The sequence below is a fragment of the Pantherophis guttatus genome, chromosome 7 (genome assembly GCF_059756535.1).
Source record: "Pantherophis guttatus breed Tessera chromosome 7, ASM5975653v1, whole genome shotgun sequence".
Classification (NCBI taxonomy): Eukaryota; Metazoa; Chordata; class Lepidosauria; order Squamata; family Colubridae; genus Pantherophis; species Pantherophis guttatus.
This window is the reverse complement of record NC_142069.1, coordinates 21,063,549-21,082,895: the sequence shown is the minus strand read 5'-3', so window position 1 is coordinate 21,082,895 and position 19,347 is coordinate 21,063,549. Positions and strand designations below refer to the sequence as shown.

Here is a 19,347-nt window from a genome sequence, read left to right as displayed (position 1 = left end):
TCCCCAAAAATAAGGCCAAGCACTTATTTTGGGGTTCAAAAAAAATATAAGAAAGGGTCTTATTTTCGGGGAAACACGGTAGCTTTTTTAAAAGTAGCAAGTTTAACTCCTGATAGATTCATGGATATTTCATGCTATTTTCTGGACAACAACATAGAAGTGGCTCTCTACCTCTTTCTTCTAAGACAGTGATGGCTAATCTTTTTGTCGTCTTGGGCTGGCACCCATAATGTAATGCATGTGCGACACCCCCCTATGCCCCACCCCTGTGCATGTGCGCATGACCCCCACTCTCCCCGCCCCCTCGCCCCCTCGCATGCACCCACTAACTCTTGCGCTACCTCCACCCCCTGTGCATGCCTCTCTGCAGCTCCCTGTGCCCCAATTTGGGCCTAGTAGCCTTCCCTGCAGCCTTCTGGGACCAAAAATGGGCCACGGGGGGGTGCAACACCCCCTCCCTCCACCCCCACGCATGCATGTGTGACCTCCCGCTCCCCCACATGCACATGCAACCCCATGCAATTACGCACATCTCCCGCATGCACCCTGCCCCCACGCATGTGCCGCAGAGACCCAAAAATCAGGTGGCTGGCAGGAGGCATATGCGCATGTGAGGTGGAGCTGAGCTAGGCAATGGCTTGTGTGCCTGCCGAGAGGGCTCCACGTGCCAGCTGTGGCCATAGATTCGCCATCCCGGTTCTAAGATATCATTTCAACATTCTAAGCTAACCTACAGCCATGGCATACTCTCCCAGTCTCTCATTTGATAACTAACCAAGTGTCAGCGTCCCAGCACTGACATATATAAGGAGAGGAGAAGCTTGAACTTTTGCCTACTTAATCCCTTTGAAGATTCTGTCTCCTCGGAGATGGGAGGGGGGAACATTCCTGTGATCTGATGGAGGAGGGATGAAGAAAGTGGCTTGGAAGATAGCCAATGAGACGCAGAGAATTGGGGATCAGAAAGGGAGGGATTGGGGGGCAAAGGTCAGTACTGACCGCGCAAGAGCCAGGGACAAATCACTATGCTCAATAAAGAGAAAATTTCCTTAAAGATCGGCAGTTTGGAAATTCCTTTATTTTGAGATAGCATCGAAACCTGACAGACGGTCAGTACTGACCTTTGCCCCCCAATCCCTCCCTTACCGATCCCCAATTCTCTGTGTCTCATTGGCAAGACCTGACTATGTTTTGTTTTAGTGCCTAGACATGACATCCAAGGCTGCAACTTGCTGAGATGTATGTCATATCAGCTTTCCCAAATTGCTATTCTGCAGTCGAATATAATTCCAAACAACATTGTCTCAAAGTTAGTGCATGCCATATTGAGGGCACTTGAATCACAGGAAGGCAGATATTGGATATTAACAGGGCAGCAGGGATTCTGAAAATAATGGTGAGTGGGAGCACTCCTGGGGGTGCACTACTCCTGGTGACAATTTATTTTTGGTCAGCATCAGGGAAGAACTTGGAAGCTCTTACTTTTGTCATTTGAACCTAGTACAAAGCAGTTCTAATGAAGGAATACCTTTTCATGTTTGCTGTCTTTGCAAATGTTGTTATATGAAGAATGCACGTGTAATGGATGTGCATGTGAAGAAAGAGTGGAGGCAATCTTGGTAGGAGCACCAAAGTTTCCCAGGACAGAGGCTGTACATTCCAGAGGGAGTCCAAAATAAGATCCTGCTCAGTCCTGAACTGGATGGCAGAGCGAGGAAAAGATTCAGAGTAATCACACCCTAGAATCTCCCAGGTAATCTCTATTAAGTTAGAAGGTTACAGCTTTAGTCTGGCAAGATTCTGTCTATTAGGTGTAAGCAAATTAAGAATTGGAATTCACTGTGTTGTCTTTGGGTTTGGACTCGACAGCATGTGAGCTCCAGGAACACTCTTGATGTTTCTCTTGTGATGACAGCCCCGTATTGGCATGAACGCAATCTCAGAGGCATTTTAAAATAGATCATTTTGAAGCTATTTGTTTAGTCGTGTTCAGTCAAAATGATTTCTCAACAATATGTTACAGCAAGAAAAGCACATTGCTATTACCCAGCAAAATATCTGCCAAGCAGAGTTAGACTTATTTCAGTAATGGGTATTTATGTCATGTTTTTAGTACTTGATAATTAGGCTGGGGAAGCTGATTACAAGTCTCATAACTACATAAACTGGCAGATCTGGAGAAAAAGGGAAGAAAGAGGTGGAAGAGCTGTACATCCATGCAATATATAAATAGAACGGGAAGAGTACAGGAATAGGTATAGCCTTGACACTATAAAAAGCATACGTGGAGTTTCGACAGAAGAGATTAGAGAGTGAGAGACTAAAATAACTGCCGAAAGGATTGTTTAACAGTCTATTCTAGCTAGGTTGGAAGGGACTTTATATTATGATTTCCTAATAATATTAATATTATTAAAATAATAATAATAATAATAATAATAATAATAATAATAATAATAATAATAGGATTTGAGTACGGCAAAAACCACTGGGAACATCAGGTTGAGAAAGTTTTAGAGAATGAGAAACTCAAGATCTTGTGGGACTTCAGGATTCAGACTGACAGGCACTTGGTCCACAACACACCTGACATAACAATAGTTGAAAAGAAAAAAGTATGGTTCATTGACATTGCAATACCTGGTGATGCACGGATTGAAGATAAGCAGCAAGAAAAAAATCACAAAGTATTGGGACTTGCAAATTAAAGTTGAGCGACTGTGGAAAAAGAAATCGTGTGTTGCCCCGATTGTAATTGGAGCCCTTGGAGCAATACCCAAAGGGCTACCCCACTATTTAGAAATTCTAAATTCTAAATCTACATTTTGACTCTACAAAAAACCACCTTACTCGGAACAGCTTACATCCTCCAACAATACCTTAACAGTTCCTAGGTCCTTGGTTAGGACTCGAGCTGCTAAGCTATTAACCAGCCTCAAAGGCTGTGAATCTCACCAAAGATTAACTATACTACTACTACTACTACTACTACTACTACTACTACTACTACTACTAATATCCTAAGAGGTCTGTAAGGGGCATGCATAAGCGCACCAACGCGCCTACCGTCCCCATCCTACTGTCCCCATTTATTTGTATCCATTTCCTGTATTCATAATCATGTTTATACTTATATCTGTTATCTTATATCTGTTACCTTATACAAATTAATTAATTAATTAATTAAGTGAGTTCTTGGCAAGAAACTACATTTATTCCCTTTGAATCACAAAAATGATGAATTTTGCAAGCTTATGTATGTGTTCAAAATGAACTACTAGAACAAGTAGGCAAAAATAAGAAGGATATGTGTATGTGGAAATAGATATAAATGTGATGTATATTTATTTTACTATATTTTATTTTTTTGTCCCAGACCAATACAACACAAATGCAGAATTTAAAATACAGTAACACCAATAAAAGACAAATATATAAAAATTAAAATACAAGACAACTGTCCTCCATGAAACAATAGTGAAAAGAGAATGTCAGTCAGCTGCTGCAAGCCATAGCTATTTCAAGAAATTTAGCAATCTTTGTAGGGATTGTCGAAGTTTATGATAGGATAATTGTAGTTTCTTGATCAGAAAGACAACTAAACATTCTGCTAATCAGTCTTATGAATGTCAGATGCCATCATTGGGACAATGAGCAATACAATAATATTAGATTATTGACTGTACCTCTGTACCTGAATAGAAATTTCTCTATATAATATAAGCCAAGGTGAAAACCCTTCTGTATGATATATTCAGGATATTATAGAAGTAGCTAGGAATTGTCTAGGGAGAACTTGCAATTGCACCACAATAAAAATTGGTTTTTGGCCCTGTCATTTTATAAATCTAAAACCTCTGTTTAAATTTGATTAAGGCTTGATCTGGGCTAGGAGACAATATTGCCTGGAGTGAGAGATACCATAATATTCTAGATAGAATCAATTTGCCTCCTCAGTGGTGAGGAGAACCTATTCAGTAGGGTGAAGTGAACCAGAGATGCGCCCTAAACTATTTGCTTCAGCCAAAATCCAAGATGGCAAATTCTCAGGTAGCCCCCCCCCCCCAAAATGCAGCCAAGCTGAAGTTGAACAAGGACATTTGGAGTTGAATAAAAGGACATGGAGCTGGGCTTCCAAACATTTAGACTGAACAGCTTCTGAAGTAAGGAAAATGACAAGCCTAGAATCTTCCCTTTAAGCAATTTTATTGCTGCAGAAATGTAATTACTGCCATGGAGATTTAAAGTATAGTGATGTGACCAACACAAATCACAAAATTCATATTGTTTTTTGCACTGATGTGCATCATGACATTATGGATTGCACTGCAAGCTGACCAATTGTACAAAATAATACTGTTTTTGTGTGAATTTAGATTGCTTAGATTCCAGTTAATACAGCTCAGTGAAAGTGAAATATGAAATCATCATAAATCAAATTTAACAGCAACATTGAACAGTTAGAAAAAAACAGCTGATAATGGAAAACCAGCCGAGACTAATAGGGATATAGCACACAGATCTAGAAAACCCTAATGAAATTTAGTGCATTTAGTTTAAATTGAAATTGGATGAAACTAATGCTTCGTTGTACTCACAACTGCCTTCAATTCCTGGCTAAAGGAGGATGTTATGTTATTGCTGGCTCAGAACAAATTTCTGATCAGCCCAGTAGATATTTCTTCCAACTGAATTTATAGAGAGAGCAACTTTAATTAAGAACATTGTACGTCCAAGTAATTTCATGAAAGGGACTCAATCCCTGTTGCTGATGAAGTGGTACATGATTAATAAATGGTTCCTTTTTAAAAATGCTTTTTACATGCAGATTAGGGGGGGGGATCAGTAGTGGGTTTCCAAACCCGTCGCTACCGGTTTGCTTGTGGGCATGCTCGTGCGCGCGATGCTTCTGCACATGCGCAGAAGTGTCCGGGCAGGTGGGCAGAGTCTCCTGCCACTGCCACTACCAGTTCGCCTGAGCCGGGGTGAACTGGTAGCAACCCACCACTGGGGGGTGGGGGATGAAATAGGATGGCAAATCCAATCATTTTAAATTTCTATTTGTTATCCCTCTCTTACAGGAAAGCAATCTCCAGGTCTGGCCTTCAACATCTGACTCCTGTTCAAAACCTCAACCTGGGCATCAGTAATGGACCTGTGAAGGAGCCGAGAATGGCACTAGAATGGAGTGTAAGATTTTCTTTTTTTATAAAACCCTGGATATAATGTTATATCACTGATGTAAATGCCACAGAACTATTATGAACCATGTTTTGGTATTTATTGTGTACTATAGAGACTGTGCATTCTCTTGTGTTTATGGTAACTGATTCATTTTGCATTTTGATTGAGATGGAGAACTTTATGGCACTTCAGCTGATGTACCTGTAACTCTCTGCAGTTCCTAGTCATCCTGGGAAACTGAGGGAAGATGAAAGATGTAGTTCTGCAAAATTTGAAGAGCCATAAGCAAAAGCACGTAGATATCATTGTGGCCTGTCAGCTGCTGGCCCCTCCATTAGCCAAATCTGAGGAGGAGGAGGAGGTGTGTGAGTCAGGATCAGCATCAAGGCAACCTGAGAGCTCTGAGGGGGAAGATGGAATGGAGCTGTTGGAGAAAGAGACAGAAGCAGAGCCTAGGCCATCCGAAGGGGAAGAGGGAATGGAGCTGTCAGATGGAGAGTCAACAGCCCTCAGTCTGGAAGTGGCTGATGAGGAAGAGGAGGAACAGCTGGGTCCAGTGTCTGATGCACGGATGTGCAGAAGGCAGAGGAGAGGAGACCAGTGGAAATCTGTGGGCCGATCCTTGGGATGGAAGAGCTACTGCTGCTAGCGAAGCCCCACCCTAGCTCTGGGGATAAAAAGCAGGGGGCGGAGATGAATAAATGTAGCAGACAATTATTCATCTCTCTGCTGGATGGACTTGTTAGCCTGCTGTGTGAGAGAAACTTTTTGCCGGGGCTACTGGTGCTCCTAATAAAGGAATCATTGATTAATTACAAAGGGTTTGTCATGCTTGGGGAGCTGGGTCAGAACAGATATTTAAAAATTGTAAAATATGGGTAGAGTCAAGATTTTTCATTTTGCTAACAGTCTAGGACAGGGGTGTCAAACTGGATTTCTTCGAGGGCCAGATCAGCATTGTAGTTCTCCTGTGCAGGCCAGCAGTGGGAAGGGGGTGCCTCCTATGGCACTCTGCTGGCCAAAACGGGGTGTGGGGGGCTGCTCTACCCATTTATGGCCTGAACAGCCTCCTGCAGCACTTTACCAGCCAAAATGGGGCATGGGAGGCACGTGTGGCCTCCCGCACCTCATTTTTGTCCTCTATGGCCTCCTGCAGCACTCTGCTGCCTGAAAATGGGCCGAAAACTGCCTGTTTTCGGCCGGCAGAGTGCTGCAGGAGGCAATGGAGGCCTAAAAGGGGCTGCGGGGCAGCCGCATGTGGCCCGTTTTAGCCAGCTGAGGCACTGCGGGCCAGTCCTTTGATATTTCCAGGCCGGCCCCACGAGCCTTGAGTTTGACACCTCTGGTCTAGGATCAAGGATTACATTAGGCAAGGATAGCCTCATCATGAGGGATATTAGGAACTAACTGTAACAATTTTAATTTTGGCAGATTAAACATAATAATTGCTTCTCTTGTTTCCAGATATTTTTAACCTGAAATAAAGTGCTGGGAATTCACTTAAATTCCCAGTATGCTGTTAATATTAAAGATTTGGAAATGAAATGATAAAAATACTTTACATCATGCCCATAGTACTGGCCATCTGTTTTGGGATAACTGTTTTGGGCTTCAATTGCAATCATCATCAGTCCAACACAGCAAAAGGGATTATGGATGTTGTTTTCTTAATTTACTGAGAAAGCACGTTTGGTACAAATTTGAGAATTAATATGCCATTTGAATTCCTTAGAGGTTCTCTAAGGAAAATGACTGTGACTGCTTTTCATCTGGACTTCTTTGTGGACTACAATAAAATACATGGGGAAATCCCATTTCCAAGGAAAATTATACTAATTTAGGGCTAGGGTTAGGGTTAGGGTTAGGGTTACGTTTCATTGGAGTTCGATTTGAAAAGTTAAGGATAAATTCTTTGAGGTTCTCTAATGATAGAGAACGTCATAGCTTTTGGGTTGGATGTCTATAACTGTAAAGTAAATCAGAAAAAATCATTTTCATTTTCATTGTCAATGAAAATTAAACTAGGGTTTGGGTTAACCTGAAACTCTGTTTCTTCATACAATCTAACATTCTTCTCTCCTTCCTCCTGCCTGCTTTCTCTGCAACCTCTCCATATTTCTACCTCCAGTGCAATGATTTTAATGATATTGATTTTCCTGTTATGCTTATACGAGTCAAAAAGAGGGCTGTGAAAATATTTACAGACTCCTCGCATCCTGGACATAAACTGTTTCAACTACTACTATTAATCTTCTCATCGTTCCCACCACCCATCTCCTTCCACTTATGACTGTAATTTTGTTGCTTGTATCCTTACGATTTATATTGACATTGTTTCCTGATTGTTTATTTGTACCCTATGACTATCATTAAGTGTTGTACCTTATGATTCTTGACAAATGTATCTTTTCTTTTTTGTACACTGAGAGCATATGAACCAAAGACAAATTCCTTGTGTGTCCAATCACACTTGGCCAATAAAAATTCTATTCTATTCTATTCTATTCTATTCTATTCTATTCTATTCTATTCTATTCTATTCTATTCTATTCTATTCTATTCTAAATACATTTTGTTTTAGTGTTATAAGCCATCTTGTGTCCTTACTTTAGGAAAATGGCAAGGTGTAAATTTAATAATAAATTGAAAACCAAATGATGGAGCTAAATTTGGCAAGAGAAAAACAACAGCTCACAAGCCTGTGTGATACAGTGATCAGTTTGTGTGGAAAAATGCATGTTCAATCTTTATGTGATGATAGAGTTGATTAGGGCGGGTTTTCGTTTCTGAGCCAAGCTAGCTCCTCAAGTTGGTATTTGTGAGGGACTCTTATTTGTGCTTCTTGGAGCTTTCTGCAAGAAAGTTACGACAGAAATGTTCTAATAAAGGGCCTAAGATCAGACATGACTTCCTCATGTTCTTCCTTTTAATATGCTTCCCCAGCTCTCATTTCAGTTTTGAGAAGGATTTTGATCCTTGCTTGTTTTTCCCTTAAGCTAAGCCTCAAGAAGCCACTACACTTGGACAAGCTAAATTTTATTAGTGTTTTTAACTGCCAGGTTATTAGGAATCATGAAGTCAAATGACCAATGTGTAAAAAAACTCAACAGAATTGAGTTTGCAAATAAATAAAAATAGAAGCAAATTTTCTATTTACTTTTATTTGAAATATTCATGCAGGAAAGAAGTCTACATCTTTTAGCTTATGCAGCTAAGTAAATCTATATAAATCTCTTTAAATTTACAGGTTTTATGAGTAGATCTATAAAATATGAATATGAATCCACAGGAAGGAGATCAACACAGGTTGACTTTGGTATTTTCTGATTTGAACAGTTGAGTGGCAATGAGCCAACTATTTTGTTGATGTTACTTAAAAAAAAAACTAAATTATTTTTTTCAATCAAGGTTACAGAGTAGTTGCAGACTTTCTTATTTTTCAGAAATCTTCTATTGCATATTTTTTTTATTGGACTAAAAAGGAATGACTTTGGTTATTACTGCTAAAGTATTTTTGCAGTCTTAATAAATTTGCCATTTGGCTGAGTTACCTTTTAGCAAGTACCATTGACAGAAGGAAAGCATTTAATAACTCAGCAGTTTAAACAATCAGGGATATTGAAAATAAGTTTTAAAAGGTTACTATACAGGTGATCTGCAAGCAATTTATTATCGGATACCATCTGGCTGGGAGGCACAAACATCTTTTGTGATTTTTTTTTTTCAAGTGGAAGCCAAAATGTCAGTTCTGTGCAATGTATCAGAGTTTGAAGTGCATTCATGTTTATTTGTGTGTATTTATTTGTATGTATACACATGTGTGTGCATATGTATGCATGGATAGATATGTTTCTGTGTTTTATGTTTATGCACACATACAACAAAACAGGGTTTTCTCATTTCATATAACTGTATCTAGATTTTTTGTGAAAGCTTGTGAAAGCTTGTATACAAGGGTGGGCTTCAAAAATTTTAGCAAGGGGTTTTCTGTTCGGTTGCTGGGTGGGCATGGTCATGGTGGGCGTGGCCTATTCGGCCTCTTGCACCACGTTTTTGCCCTCCCTGGGCTCCGGAGGCTCTCTGGAGGCCGAACTTCCGGTAGGCCCATTTTTCACCCTCCATGAGCCTCCGTGTGCATCCTGCATCCAAAACAGGCCATGTGGGGACTCCTGGGAGGGGTGGGATGGGGTGGGAGGGGCCATCCAGGAGTGGGATTTGGGGGTTCTTCGAACTGCACAGAATCTTAGCTAGAGGTTCTTCCGAACCCCCAGCATCCCATCCCTGCTTGTATCAGAATTGCTTTATTTTTTTCTTCTTAAATTTGTTCTGAATTGTGAGCTTCAGGTTCCTAAAGCATGGGATTGATACACCAGTAAAAAATCTATTAGGCAAATGTCATTTCACATTCTTTTGTACCAATTATAATGGCAGTAAATTATGAAGTATTTTCTGAGCATCGTGGGAAAAAAATTATGTGGTCGCTCAGAATCCCTAAGAGACTTGATGGCACATCATCAACCAATCAATCAAATTTGAGAATCTGAAGCAAACAAATGATTTGTCTGAGGCTTTTGAGATATTAATTAGGACAAGCAGAAAGTATGTATTTAGATGAATTTGGGAACAATTGAGGTACCGGCATTTTGATAACGTCATCATGAATGTGCCCCAAAGGATAGATGCAATGAAATCCTTGGGACTATTATATGTCTACTAGATAAAGCAAGATTTTATGTGCACTTCTATTTTTCCTTCGGAGTCAAAAGCTTGGTTTCCATATCTTCTATGTTACCATGGCAGATGGCAGATATGTAACTATGGTTTATTAAACCACCATCCTAGATGCTTAACCCTAAATCATGGTTTACAAATAACACTGGTGGGAGTTATACAGCTCACTGTGGCTGAGTGAAATGTGTGAACCCAGGCATTCTTATTTAGTTTCACATTAGAGGCTCCGGTAAGCAGCTTTGGAATAGGTTTAATTGTGTGATGGCTGGATGAAGTAGCTGCATAAACTTCAGAATGAGAGGTATTCCAGCAAGTTTATTTATTTATCTATTCATTCAATTTCTATAGCTGCCATCCAGGGATGGGATTATGCCGGTTCGCACAGGTTCGGGTGTATTGGTATCTCTGACGATCAGCTGAGAGAACCGGTTTTCTCTGATGATCAGATGAGCCCGCCTGCCCGCCCCTGAGAGCCCACCTGCCCGCCCCTGTGAGCTCACCTGCCCACCCCTGTGAGCCCGCCTGCCCACCCCTACTGACCTATATTTCCCGTGTTTGAAGCCCAGCTGATTGGTGTGGCAGAGCGGATGCTGCGCCTCAGCTGTTTTACTCACCGGGCTGAAGTAGAAGGCATGTTTTAGAGCTTTTTTCAAACGCACCGCTCTTGTGTGACGTGAACTGGTTGTTACACCGGTTGAATCCCACCACTGCTGCCATCGCAATCACTGATTCTGGGCGGCTTACAATTCAAAAAATATGCAATCAAACAATAAAAAAGGTTCAGATTCACATATGAACCTCATGCACTGAACAGATTTTTTGATGCAACTTTTGGATGATTGGAATAATTATCAGCTGTCTTGGGTCTTAATCCTTGCATTTTGAAATATAGAATTAAAAAAAAGTTAAAACAGCAGCAAAACATAGACCAGAGGTTTCTAAAGTTGACTTCAGACTTTTAGCCAATTTCTGTAAAACATCAGGTGTGCATGGGTTTTTAATGTTTTTAAAATGTTTTTATAATGTTTTTTTAATAATTTTTCTATGTTCATTGTTCGCATTATTTTTGCTGTAAACCGCCCAGAGTCCTTTGGGAGTTGGGTGGCATAGAAATACGATAAATTAAATTAAATTAAATTAAATTAAATTAAATTAAATCAGTGTTTCCTAGTTCTTTTTCATTTGTGGAAGCCTTTTAAACAGCATGGGTTTATGTACGTTTACTTAGAAATAAGAGCTATTGTGTTATATGGGACTTATTCCTGGGCAGCATGGAAATATTAACATATTTTCTTTTCTTTAAAAAAATTAATGACATATATTATTAGAATTAGCCTGATTATATTTTAATATAAGTGCCATTTTTAAAAAATCTTGAATCACCTTGTTAATTAAATAATTTATATCAATGTAAACGTGTTTAGTAGTTAATTTATGAAAGCATAGCATTAACAAAATCCAAAAAACCCCAATGCTATCAATTTGTTTGAGAAGCAATCTATGTATATATCTGTCCTTCCAGGAAAATGCAATAAATGGCGAACATCTCTGGCTGGAGACCAATGTATCTGGGGATCTGTGTTACCTGGGAGAGGAAGGCTGCCAAGTTAAATTCTCAGTGAGTGTCCTATTTTCAGAATTTCCTCAGTAAATCACTCCATGTACAAACATATTGTGAACTCTCTCCATTGGAACATGGTGGAATCATGCTTGTACATCTGGGTCAGGGGTGGGTTCTATTTACCTTTACTACCGGTTCGCAATGGGGCCGCGTGTGCTCGCTTCGCTCGTGTGTGCGTGTGCTCTTCTGCATATGTACAGAAGTTTCTGCACATGCGCAGAAACGTTTTGATGACGTTGGGTGGGTGGGCGGAGCCTCTGTCCAGTTTTACTACTGGTTCTATAGAACTGGTCCGAACCGGGGGCAACCCACCACTGATCTGGGTGCCTTAGAGGGAGATGGTAGAGAGGGAACCTGGCTGATCCATCAGAAGTCATGGGATATGGTAACTTTGCTGGTTTTCCAGCAAAGAGGACCAAAAGACATTCTGTATAATTTTTGGCTGTATTGTTTTATTTCTAATTATAAACTACTAATATAATCTTGGTGATGTTTCTGCTACTGCATGGAACACTATAATCCAGTGTTTGATGAAACTCAATTTCATTGAGGGCTGCATCATGGTTGTGTTTGACCTTGGGGGCCCCAAGTGGGTGTGGCCAGTGTGGGCATGGCCACTCAACGTTACTTGTGTTGGCGCCTATGGTGGCCCGAGCGCTTTGCCAGTGAAAACGGAGCTCGGAAGGGCTGTGCATGGCCCTCCTGAGCTTCTTTTCCTGGCAGAGGGCTGGCAGAGGGCTGCAGGAGGCATATGATATATGAGCTCCATTTTTGCTGGCACTGTAGCCAGTCCTTCGCTGTTTCCAGGGTGGCCACGTAGGCCAGATCTAAGCACCCCACAGGGCCGGATCTGGCCTGCAGGCCTTGAGTTTAACACCCCTGCTATAATCAGATAACTTATGAACTCAGTTGAATGCTAATTGCTGAAGGACCACACCAGGGCCTCACCAGGCTCAAGGTTATAGTACATGCTCTTCCTTCCCAATATTCTTTGACGATTTTTACTCTAGCAATTCATAGTACCATTCTCTCCCGTCTCATGTTATCATTTTATATTTTTAAAAGAATATAAGAGATGATACAGGTACAAGAATCAAGTACAATGAGAGACAGGTGGAGAAACAAATCTAAAATAGCAAAAACTATATCAATTGGAAGGTTGTGTTATTGTAAGAAATTGTATAATGTTGAATTTTGAGCTAAAATGTTTGGCCAACTTATTAAGGGAAGATTGTACAGCATACATTAAATGAGTGCTGTAAGTTGTACATCAAATGTCTAACTCTAACACCCAAATTCTGAATGTGGCATGTATAAGATTATAGTCCAAGGATGGTTTTATAGTATCATTCTGTCATCTTGATGTATCATTAATGCAGAGAGGCCTTATATTGCCAAGGTGATGGATAGATGATCTATAGATCAGAAGTATAGAACTCATCCAGATCTTACCCTGGACTGCTCCAAATCAAACTGAGTAGAGAGCTGTTAATAGCACTTTCATGACTACAGTAGTGGCCAAAATTGTGGAAACCTTTTGCGAAAAGTGTATTTTTTAAAACTAACTAATAACATCACTTTTTGGGGGAGTAGTACCATAAAATTATATATCAATGGAAAGATAATTTAATGAAGAATGTAATGCAATAACTTTTATGAAGGATTTGCCATTAGAATAGCAGTTACAGTTTAAAGAAGAAAAGTGAAACATAGAAAAAACGAGATTTACAAAAATTATCACCATAGAAAAAGCGAGATATACAAAAATTATCACGTCAGTTAATACTTAGTTGGGTAACCTTTAGCATGAATTATGGCCTTACAACATCTTCCCATGGAGTGAACCAAGTCTTTTAGTCCTGCTGCTGTTATAATGTGAAACCAAAATTGAATGATTGCTTCTATTAACTGGGTTTTATTGCTGGGTCGCTTCTGACTAACAATTTTTTTTAGTCAGCTCCATAGATTTTCAATTGGGTTAAGGTCTGGGCTATTCCCAAGCCATTCCAGTAGTGGAATATGATTATCTTGAAACTCAAAAAAAAAAAAAAAGTGGTATTATTTAGCCATCAAACCTCAAAAATCCACTTTTCTCAAAAGATTTCCACAATTTTGGCCACTACTGTATGTATCTTATGTATACTGGACCATGAAAGAAGTCAAGTGAAAAATGAAGTGAAGGCTGATAGGAAGAAGATGCACCTGCCTCTTATCACTGTCACTTGCCCTGCAGTGTCCTTATACAATTACTGTGTGTATATGAAAAAGCATCACCTGGCAGGACAAAGTTCCAAATAGCGCAGTCTTGGAACATGCTGGAATTTCTAGCATGTATACACTATTGAAACAATGACGTCTACGCTGGCTTGGGCATGTCATGAGAATGGCTGATGGTCGGATTCCGAAAGATCTCCTGTATGGAGAATTAGTGCAGGGAAAGCGTCTCAGAGGGAGACCACAGCTGCGATATAAGGATATCTGCAAGAGGGACCTAAAGGCCCTGGGAATGGACATTAACAACTGGGAAACCTTGACCTCCGATCGTTCAGCTTGGAGGCTAAAGACGCAGCATACCCTTCTCCAATTCGAAGAGACACTTGTTCGGCAGGCTGAGGCAAAGAGGCAGTCCCGGACCCAGCGAAATCTGGGGGCTGGGCAGGGGACAGAATGTATCTGCCCTCAGGGTGGAAGGGATTGCCACTCTTGAATTAGCCTTTTTAGTCACACTAGATGCTGTTTTAGGACCTCTTTCCAGAGCATGATACCATAGTCTCTTGAGACTGAAGGATGCCAATGCCAATGGTGAAAAAGCATAGATTGCATTCATATCTACAGGCTTCCCCTGTGGTATTCACAAATCCACTATTATAAATATAAAAAGAACCTAATTGGGTATATTATGACAAGCTGAAGCAGGTGTGAGATCCTCAATTGTAGGACGAGTTTTTATCCTGGGAAAATCTACCATATGTAACATAGTGCAGAATGCTAATAGAATCTGTGATACTCTGATTTAATGCTCTGACGCATTTCTTTATTTGCCGCGATAAACATTTACATGAGAAATCCAGCTGTAGAAAAGATGGAGAACTTGTGACAATGAAGAAAACATGTTGAGTAGTGCAGTGTTTAAGAATAAGACTAAACATTTATAAGAATGTTGGTCAATGCAATTGGGTCATAGAATGTGACAAGCCTGTTCTTGGAAAGCATTGTGAGTACAAAGTTCATAAAGGCACACATCTTTTTCTCCTTTGCTCAGTTCCTAGTGACAGATGCAATGGCCAGAGACACACATGCATTTCTTCAGCTTATTCTTAAGAAGGTGGAGAAACATTTTGAAAACTGTGACTCATGGTTATCTAATCTCTTCTTAAAAACCTCCAGTGTTGGAGCATTCACAGCCTCTGGAGGCAAGTTTTTCCACTCATTTCCACCCAGGAAATTTCTCCTTATTTCTAACTTGCTTCTCTCCTTGATTAGTTTCCACCCATTGCTGCTTCTTCTACCCTCAGGTGCTCTGGAGAATAGTTTGATTCCCTCTTCTTAGTGGCAACCCTTGAGATATCGGAACACTGCTATCATGTCATCCCTAGTCCTTTTTTTCATAAGACTAGACATATCCAGTTCCAGCAACCGTTTTTTATATATTTTATCCTCAAGTCCCCTAATTGTCTTTGTTGTTCATCTCTGCACTCTTTCTAGAGTCTCAACATCTTTTTTACATTGTGGTGACCAAAACTGGATGCATTATTCCAAGTGTGGCCTTACCAAGGCATTATAAAGTGGTATTAACACTTCACGTGATCTTGATTCTATCCCTCCGTTTATGCAGCCTAAAACTGTGTTGGCTTTTTTGGCAGCTGCTGCACACTGCTGGCTCATATTTAAGTGATTGTCCACTAGGACTCCAAGATCCCTCTCACAGTCATCACAGAAGTTGCTCAGCTAATACTAGGTTGCGAATAAATACATTTACATATTTCTAAGTCTGCCCTCAAGTTTCCAGTGGATATTTCTTGATTTAACTATTTTAGGAAAAATGCCCAAGCCAGTATGCAAAAGCAGGGCATTTAGCAAAGGGACTCTGAAATATTTCTTCCTTAAAATACATCAACCTACATAGTAGTGATTATACTTGATTTGAGATGGCAGATAGAAAGTTTTCCTTCACCTAAAGTGCCTCTGTTGTTGTGTGCTCTGATTTGGAGATTGTGCATGAAATCTTTTTTATTGTGTGTCTTCACTTTCAGGTTCAGATGAAGGGGCCAGATTTACTCTGCATTCACCAGACCTGAATAGGAATAATTTTCACAGTTTCATTTCATTTGCTGTTAGCCAGTGTGATGTAGTAGTCACTTTAGAACTTGGAAGTGTAGGCAAAATTCATATCAGCCATAGAAATTCAATGAGTTAGTTTGAGCCAGGCACTATCATGTTATACAAGTAAATTCACAGGGCAGTTTTTCTGGAGAAAAATTAGGGGAGGGAGAGAGGGAGAGGGAGAGGGAGAGAGAGAGAAAAATCATAGCAAAACTTTGCTCTTTTTGTCTGGCAAGAAGAATAAAAACTGAGTAAGTCACCAACTTACTCAGTTGGTAACTCAGTTGGTAACTAGTTGGTCATAGGGGACACAGTGGCTCAGTGGCTAAGACTCTGAGCTTGTCGATTGAAAGCTCGGCAGTTCGAATCCCTAGTGCCGCAAAACGGGGTGAGCTCCCATTACTTGTCCCAGCTTCTGCCAACCTAGCAGTTTGAAAGCACGTAAAAATGCAAGTAGAAAAATAGGGACCACCTTTGGTGGGAAGGTCACAGCGTTCCGTGCGCCTTTGGCATTTAGTCATGCAGGCCATATGATCACGGAGACGTCTTCGGACAGCGCTGGCTCTTCGGCTTTGAAACGGAGACAAGCTTCGCCCCCCCTAGAGTCGGGAATGACTACATCATATGTGCGAGGAGAACCTTTACCTTTTAAGTCACCAACAACATTTTGTTATTGACATATGTTGTCATTTTTGCATATGTATTTTGAGTATAAAGTAATTAAGAACACAGAATGTTTACTATACATGTATCTTCTGAGACAAATGGACACTTCCCTTTGCTTTGTTTTTTTTTTCTGTTAATGTTTCAGAAGTCCGCTGTTCGAAGAAAATGTGCTGCCTGCAAGATTGTGGTCCACAACGCCTGCATGGAGCAACTGGAAAAGGTATAAGATGATGCCACCTGCTGGTCTAGATATGGCAAAGAACAGACTTCAACAAAATCATTTGTTTTAGAAATCGAAACAACATCTAAAGTGAGCGTTAGGTTAAAGTGCAACCATTCTGTATGCCCAGTTTCCACCCCCTCGTTTACAACAGTCACCATGGCTGTAACCTGAATTCAGTTTTACACAAAGAATCTGGTAGCACCTTTTCTGACTCACACATTTTATTAAAAGCCGTAAACCGCAGCTCACTTCTGTCAGATGCAAAAATGGGGGGACGGGGTGGGGGGGGGAGGAGAGAGAAAGAGCGGAGAAGACGGTTGCTTATGTGGATGCAGGCTATATGTGAGAAAAATTACCATTGTATCCATTAGTAATTATATTGTGTTAAAAATCCATTTTTCTATCCGTCCATGCATCTGATGAAAATCTTACGCTTTTTAAAAATGAAATATATCCATTGAAAAAGGTGCCCCTCATAATCTTTTGACACAATAAACTAGAGTTCCCCAACCTTTCTGGCTTTGAGGACCGGGGGGGGGGGGAGGAAGAGGGGATGATTCCACCTGAATGGCCGGCAAACGCACATGTGCGCACGCAGCTCCATTTGCACGAGCAGCGGGTATGTGTGCACACTCTTGCCTGCTGCTCGTGCATGTGGGGATGCATGCACATGCTTGCACGCTCACCTGCTGCTTCTGCTGCCCAGTTCCAAATGGCTAATGGCCCAGTAGTGGGCTGCGGCCTGGCAGTTGGGGACCCCTGCAGTAGACTAATACAACTAATAGACTAATAATTCCAGGTGTGGCCTTACCAAGGCATTATAAAGTTGTATTAACACACCAAGTTCACGTGAAGTGTTAATACCACTTTATAATGCCTTGGTAAGGCCATACTTAGAATGCTGCTTTCAGTTTTGGTTGCCACAATGTAAAAAAAAGATGTGGATACTCTAGAACAGTGATGGCTAACCTTTTTGCCATTGCGTGCCAGGAGAGGGGGGTGGGGGAGGGTCACATACGCACGTGCCCATGCGCATGCTTACGCAACCCCCCCCCCCACTCCTGGCACATGATGGCCTGGTAGGCCCGTTTTTCTTTCTTACCTGGCTCCAGATCCTCTCTATGCATCTGGAAAGGGCGAAAACAGCCTTTCCCACTCCCTTGGAGGCCCTACAGAGGCTGAAAGGGCCCATTTCCCAACTCTTGGTGGGACAGGAAGTGACATTTTTTGCTGTCCCCAGCCTCCAGAACCTCTCTAGGAGTCTCTAGGAGCCTCTCTAGGAGTCTCTGGAGGCTGGGGACAGGAAAAAAGTCACTTCCTGTCCCACCGGGAGTTGGGAAATGCCCTTTTAGCCTCTGTAGGGCCTCCAAGGGAGTGGGAAAGGCTGTTTTTGCCCTTCCCAGATGCATAGAAAGGATCTGGAGCCAGGTAAGAAAGAAAAACGGGCCTTCCCCACCCTTCCCCACAGGCCCTCCAGAGGCAGGAAACAGCCTATTTCCCTACTTCTGGTGGGCCCAGAAGGCCGAAAATCAGCTGGCCGGTGCGTGCATGCACCCCAGAGCTGAGCTGGCGTGCCCACTAATATGGTTCCGCGTGCCATCTGTGGCACGCGTGCCATAGGTTCGCCATCACGGCTCTAGAAAGAGTGCAGAGAAGAGCAACAAAGATGATTAGGTAACTGGAGGCTAAAACATATGAAGAACGGTTGCAGGAACTGATTATGTCTAGTTTAATGAAGAGAAGGACTAGGGGAGACATGATAGCGGTGTTCCAATATTTGAGGGGCTGCACAAAAGAAGAGGACAATCCATTCTCCAAAGCACCTGCGGGAGGACAAGAAGCAATGGGTGGAAACTAATCAAGGAGAGAAGCAATTTAGAACTAAGGAGAAATTTCCTGACAGTTAGAACAATTAATCAGTGGAACAACTTGCCTCCAGAAGTTGTAAATGCTCCAACACTGGAAGTTTTTAAGAAGATATTGGATAAACATTTGTCTGAAGTGGTGTAGGGTTTCCTGCCTAAGCAGGGGTTGGACTAGAAGACCTCCAAGGTCCCTTACAACTCTGTTATTCTATTCTATTCTATTCTATTCTATTCTATTCTATTCTATTCTATTCTATTCTATTCTACTATTCATTTTTTATTGAATTCTTCTGGTTTTTTTGTCATCCTTTCAAGGTAGTCCATCCATCAGTACCAACTCTATTGTAAGATTAATTAACAGAATTTTGTAAGTTTGAGAGCACATGTCTTCTCCCTCATCTTTGCAGTCCAAGAAACTAAGAAGAGTACCTTCTGAGATCTTTGCCATACTCCCATTCCTTCTGGGGGCTCAGCTGCCTCTTATCTGACTGCTGCCTAGTCTGTGGCACTTCTTCTTGTTTCCCAAAGTCACTCTCACATACCATTTTTCCTTTGGGTGCTGTAAACGACGGTGTTTCCCTGCACCTCTTATTTGGTCAGGGTATAGAAAGTAATGGACAAGGTGTCAATACCCCTCACATACAAAAGCTAACTGGATGTGAAGTTAATTAACCTTTAATTTAATATTGGTGAAGTTAATTAACTTATAATATAATATCTTCCACTGGCCCAAA

At 41.1% G+C, this 19,347-nt stretch overlaps 1 protein-coding gene across 2 annotated transcripts in view; it reads left to right on the top strand.

Moving 5' to 3' along the window:
- The window catches only part of DGKI (diacylglycerol kinase iota), a 309,513-nt gene that overhangs the window by 133,939 nt on the left and 156,227 nt on the right, over nucleotides 1-19,347 (top strand). For both annotated transcript variants that reach the window (XM_087873744.1, XM_034403576.2), the window contains exons 2-4: nucleotides 5,082-5,190; nucleotides 11,438-11,533; nucleotides 16,671-16,745. In XM_087873744.1, the coding sequence (XP_087729870.1) occupies nucleotides 5,082-5,190; nucleotides 11,438-11,533; nucleotides 16,671-16,745 (280 nt within the window). The remainder of the gene's footprint in view (nucleotides 1-5,081; nucleotides 5,191-11,437; nucleotides 11,534-16,670; nucleotides 16,746-19,347) is intronic.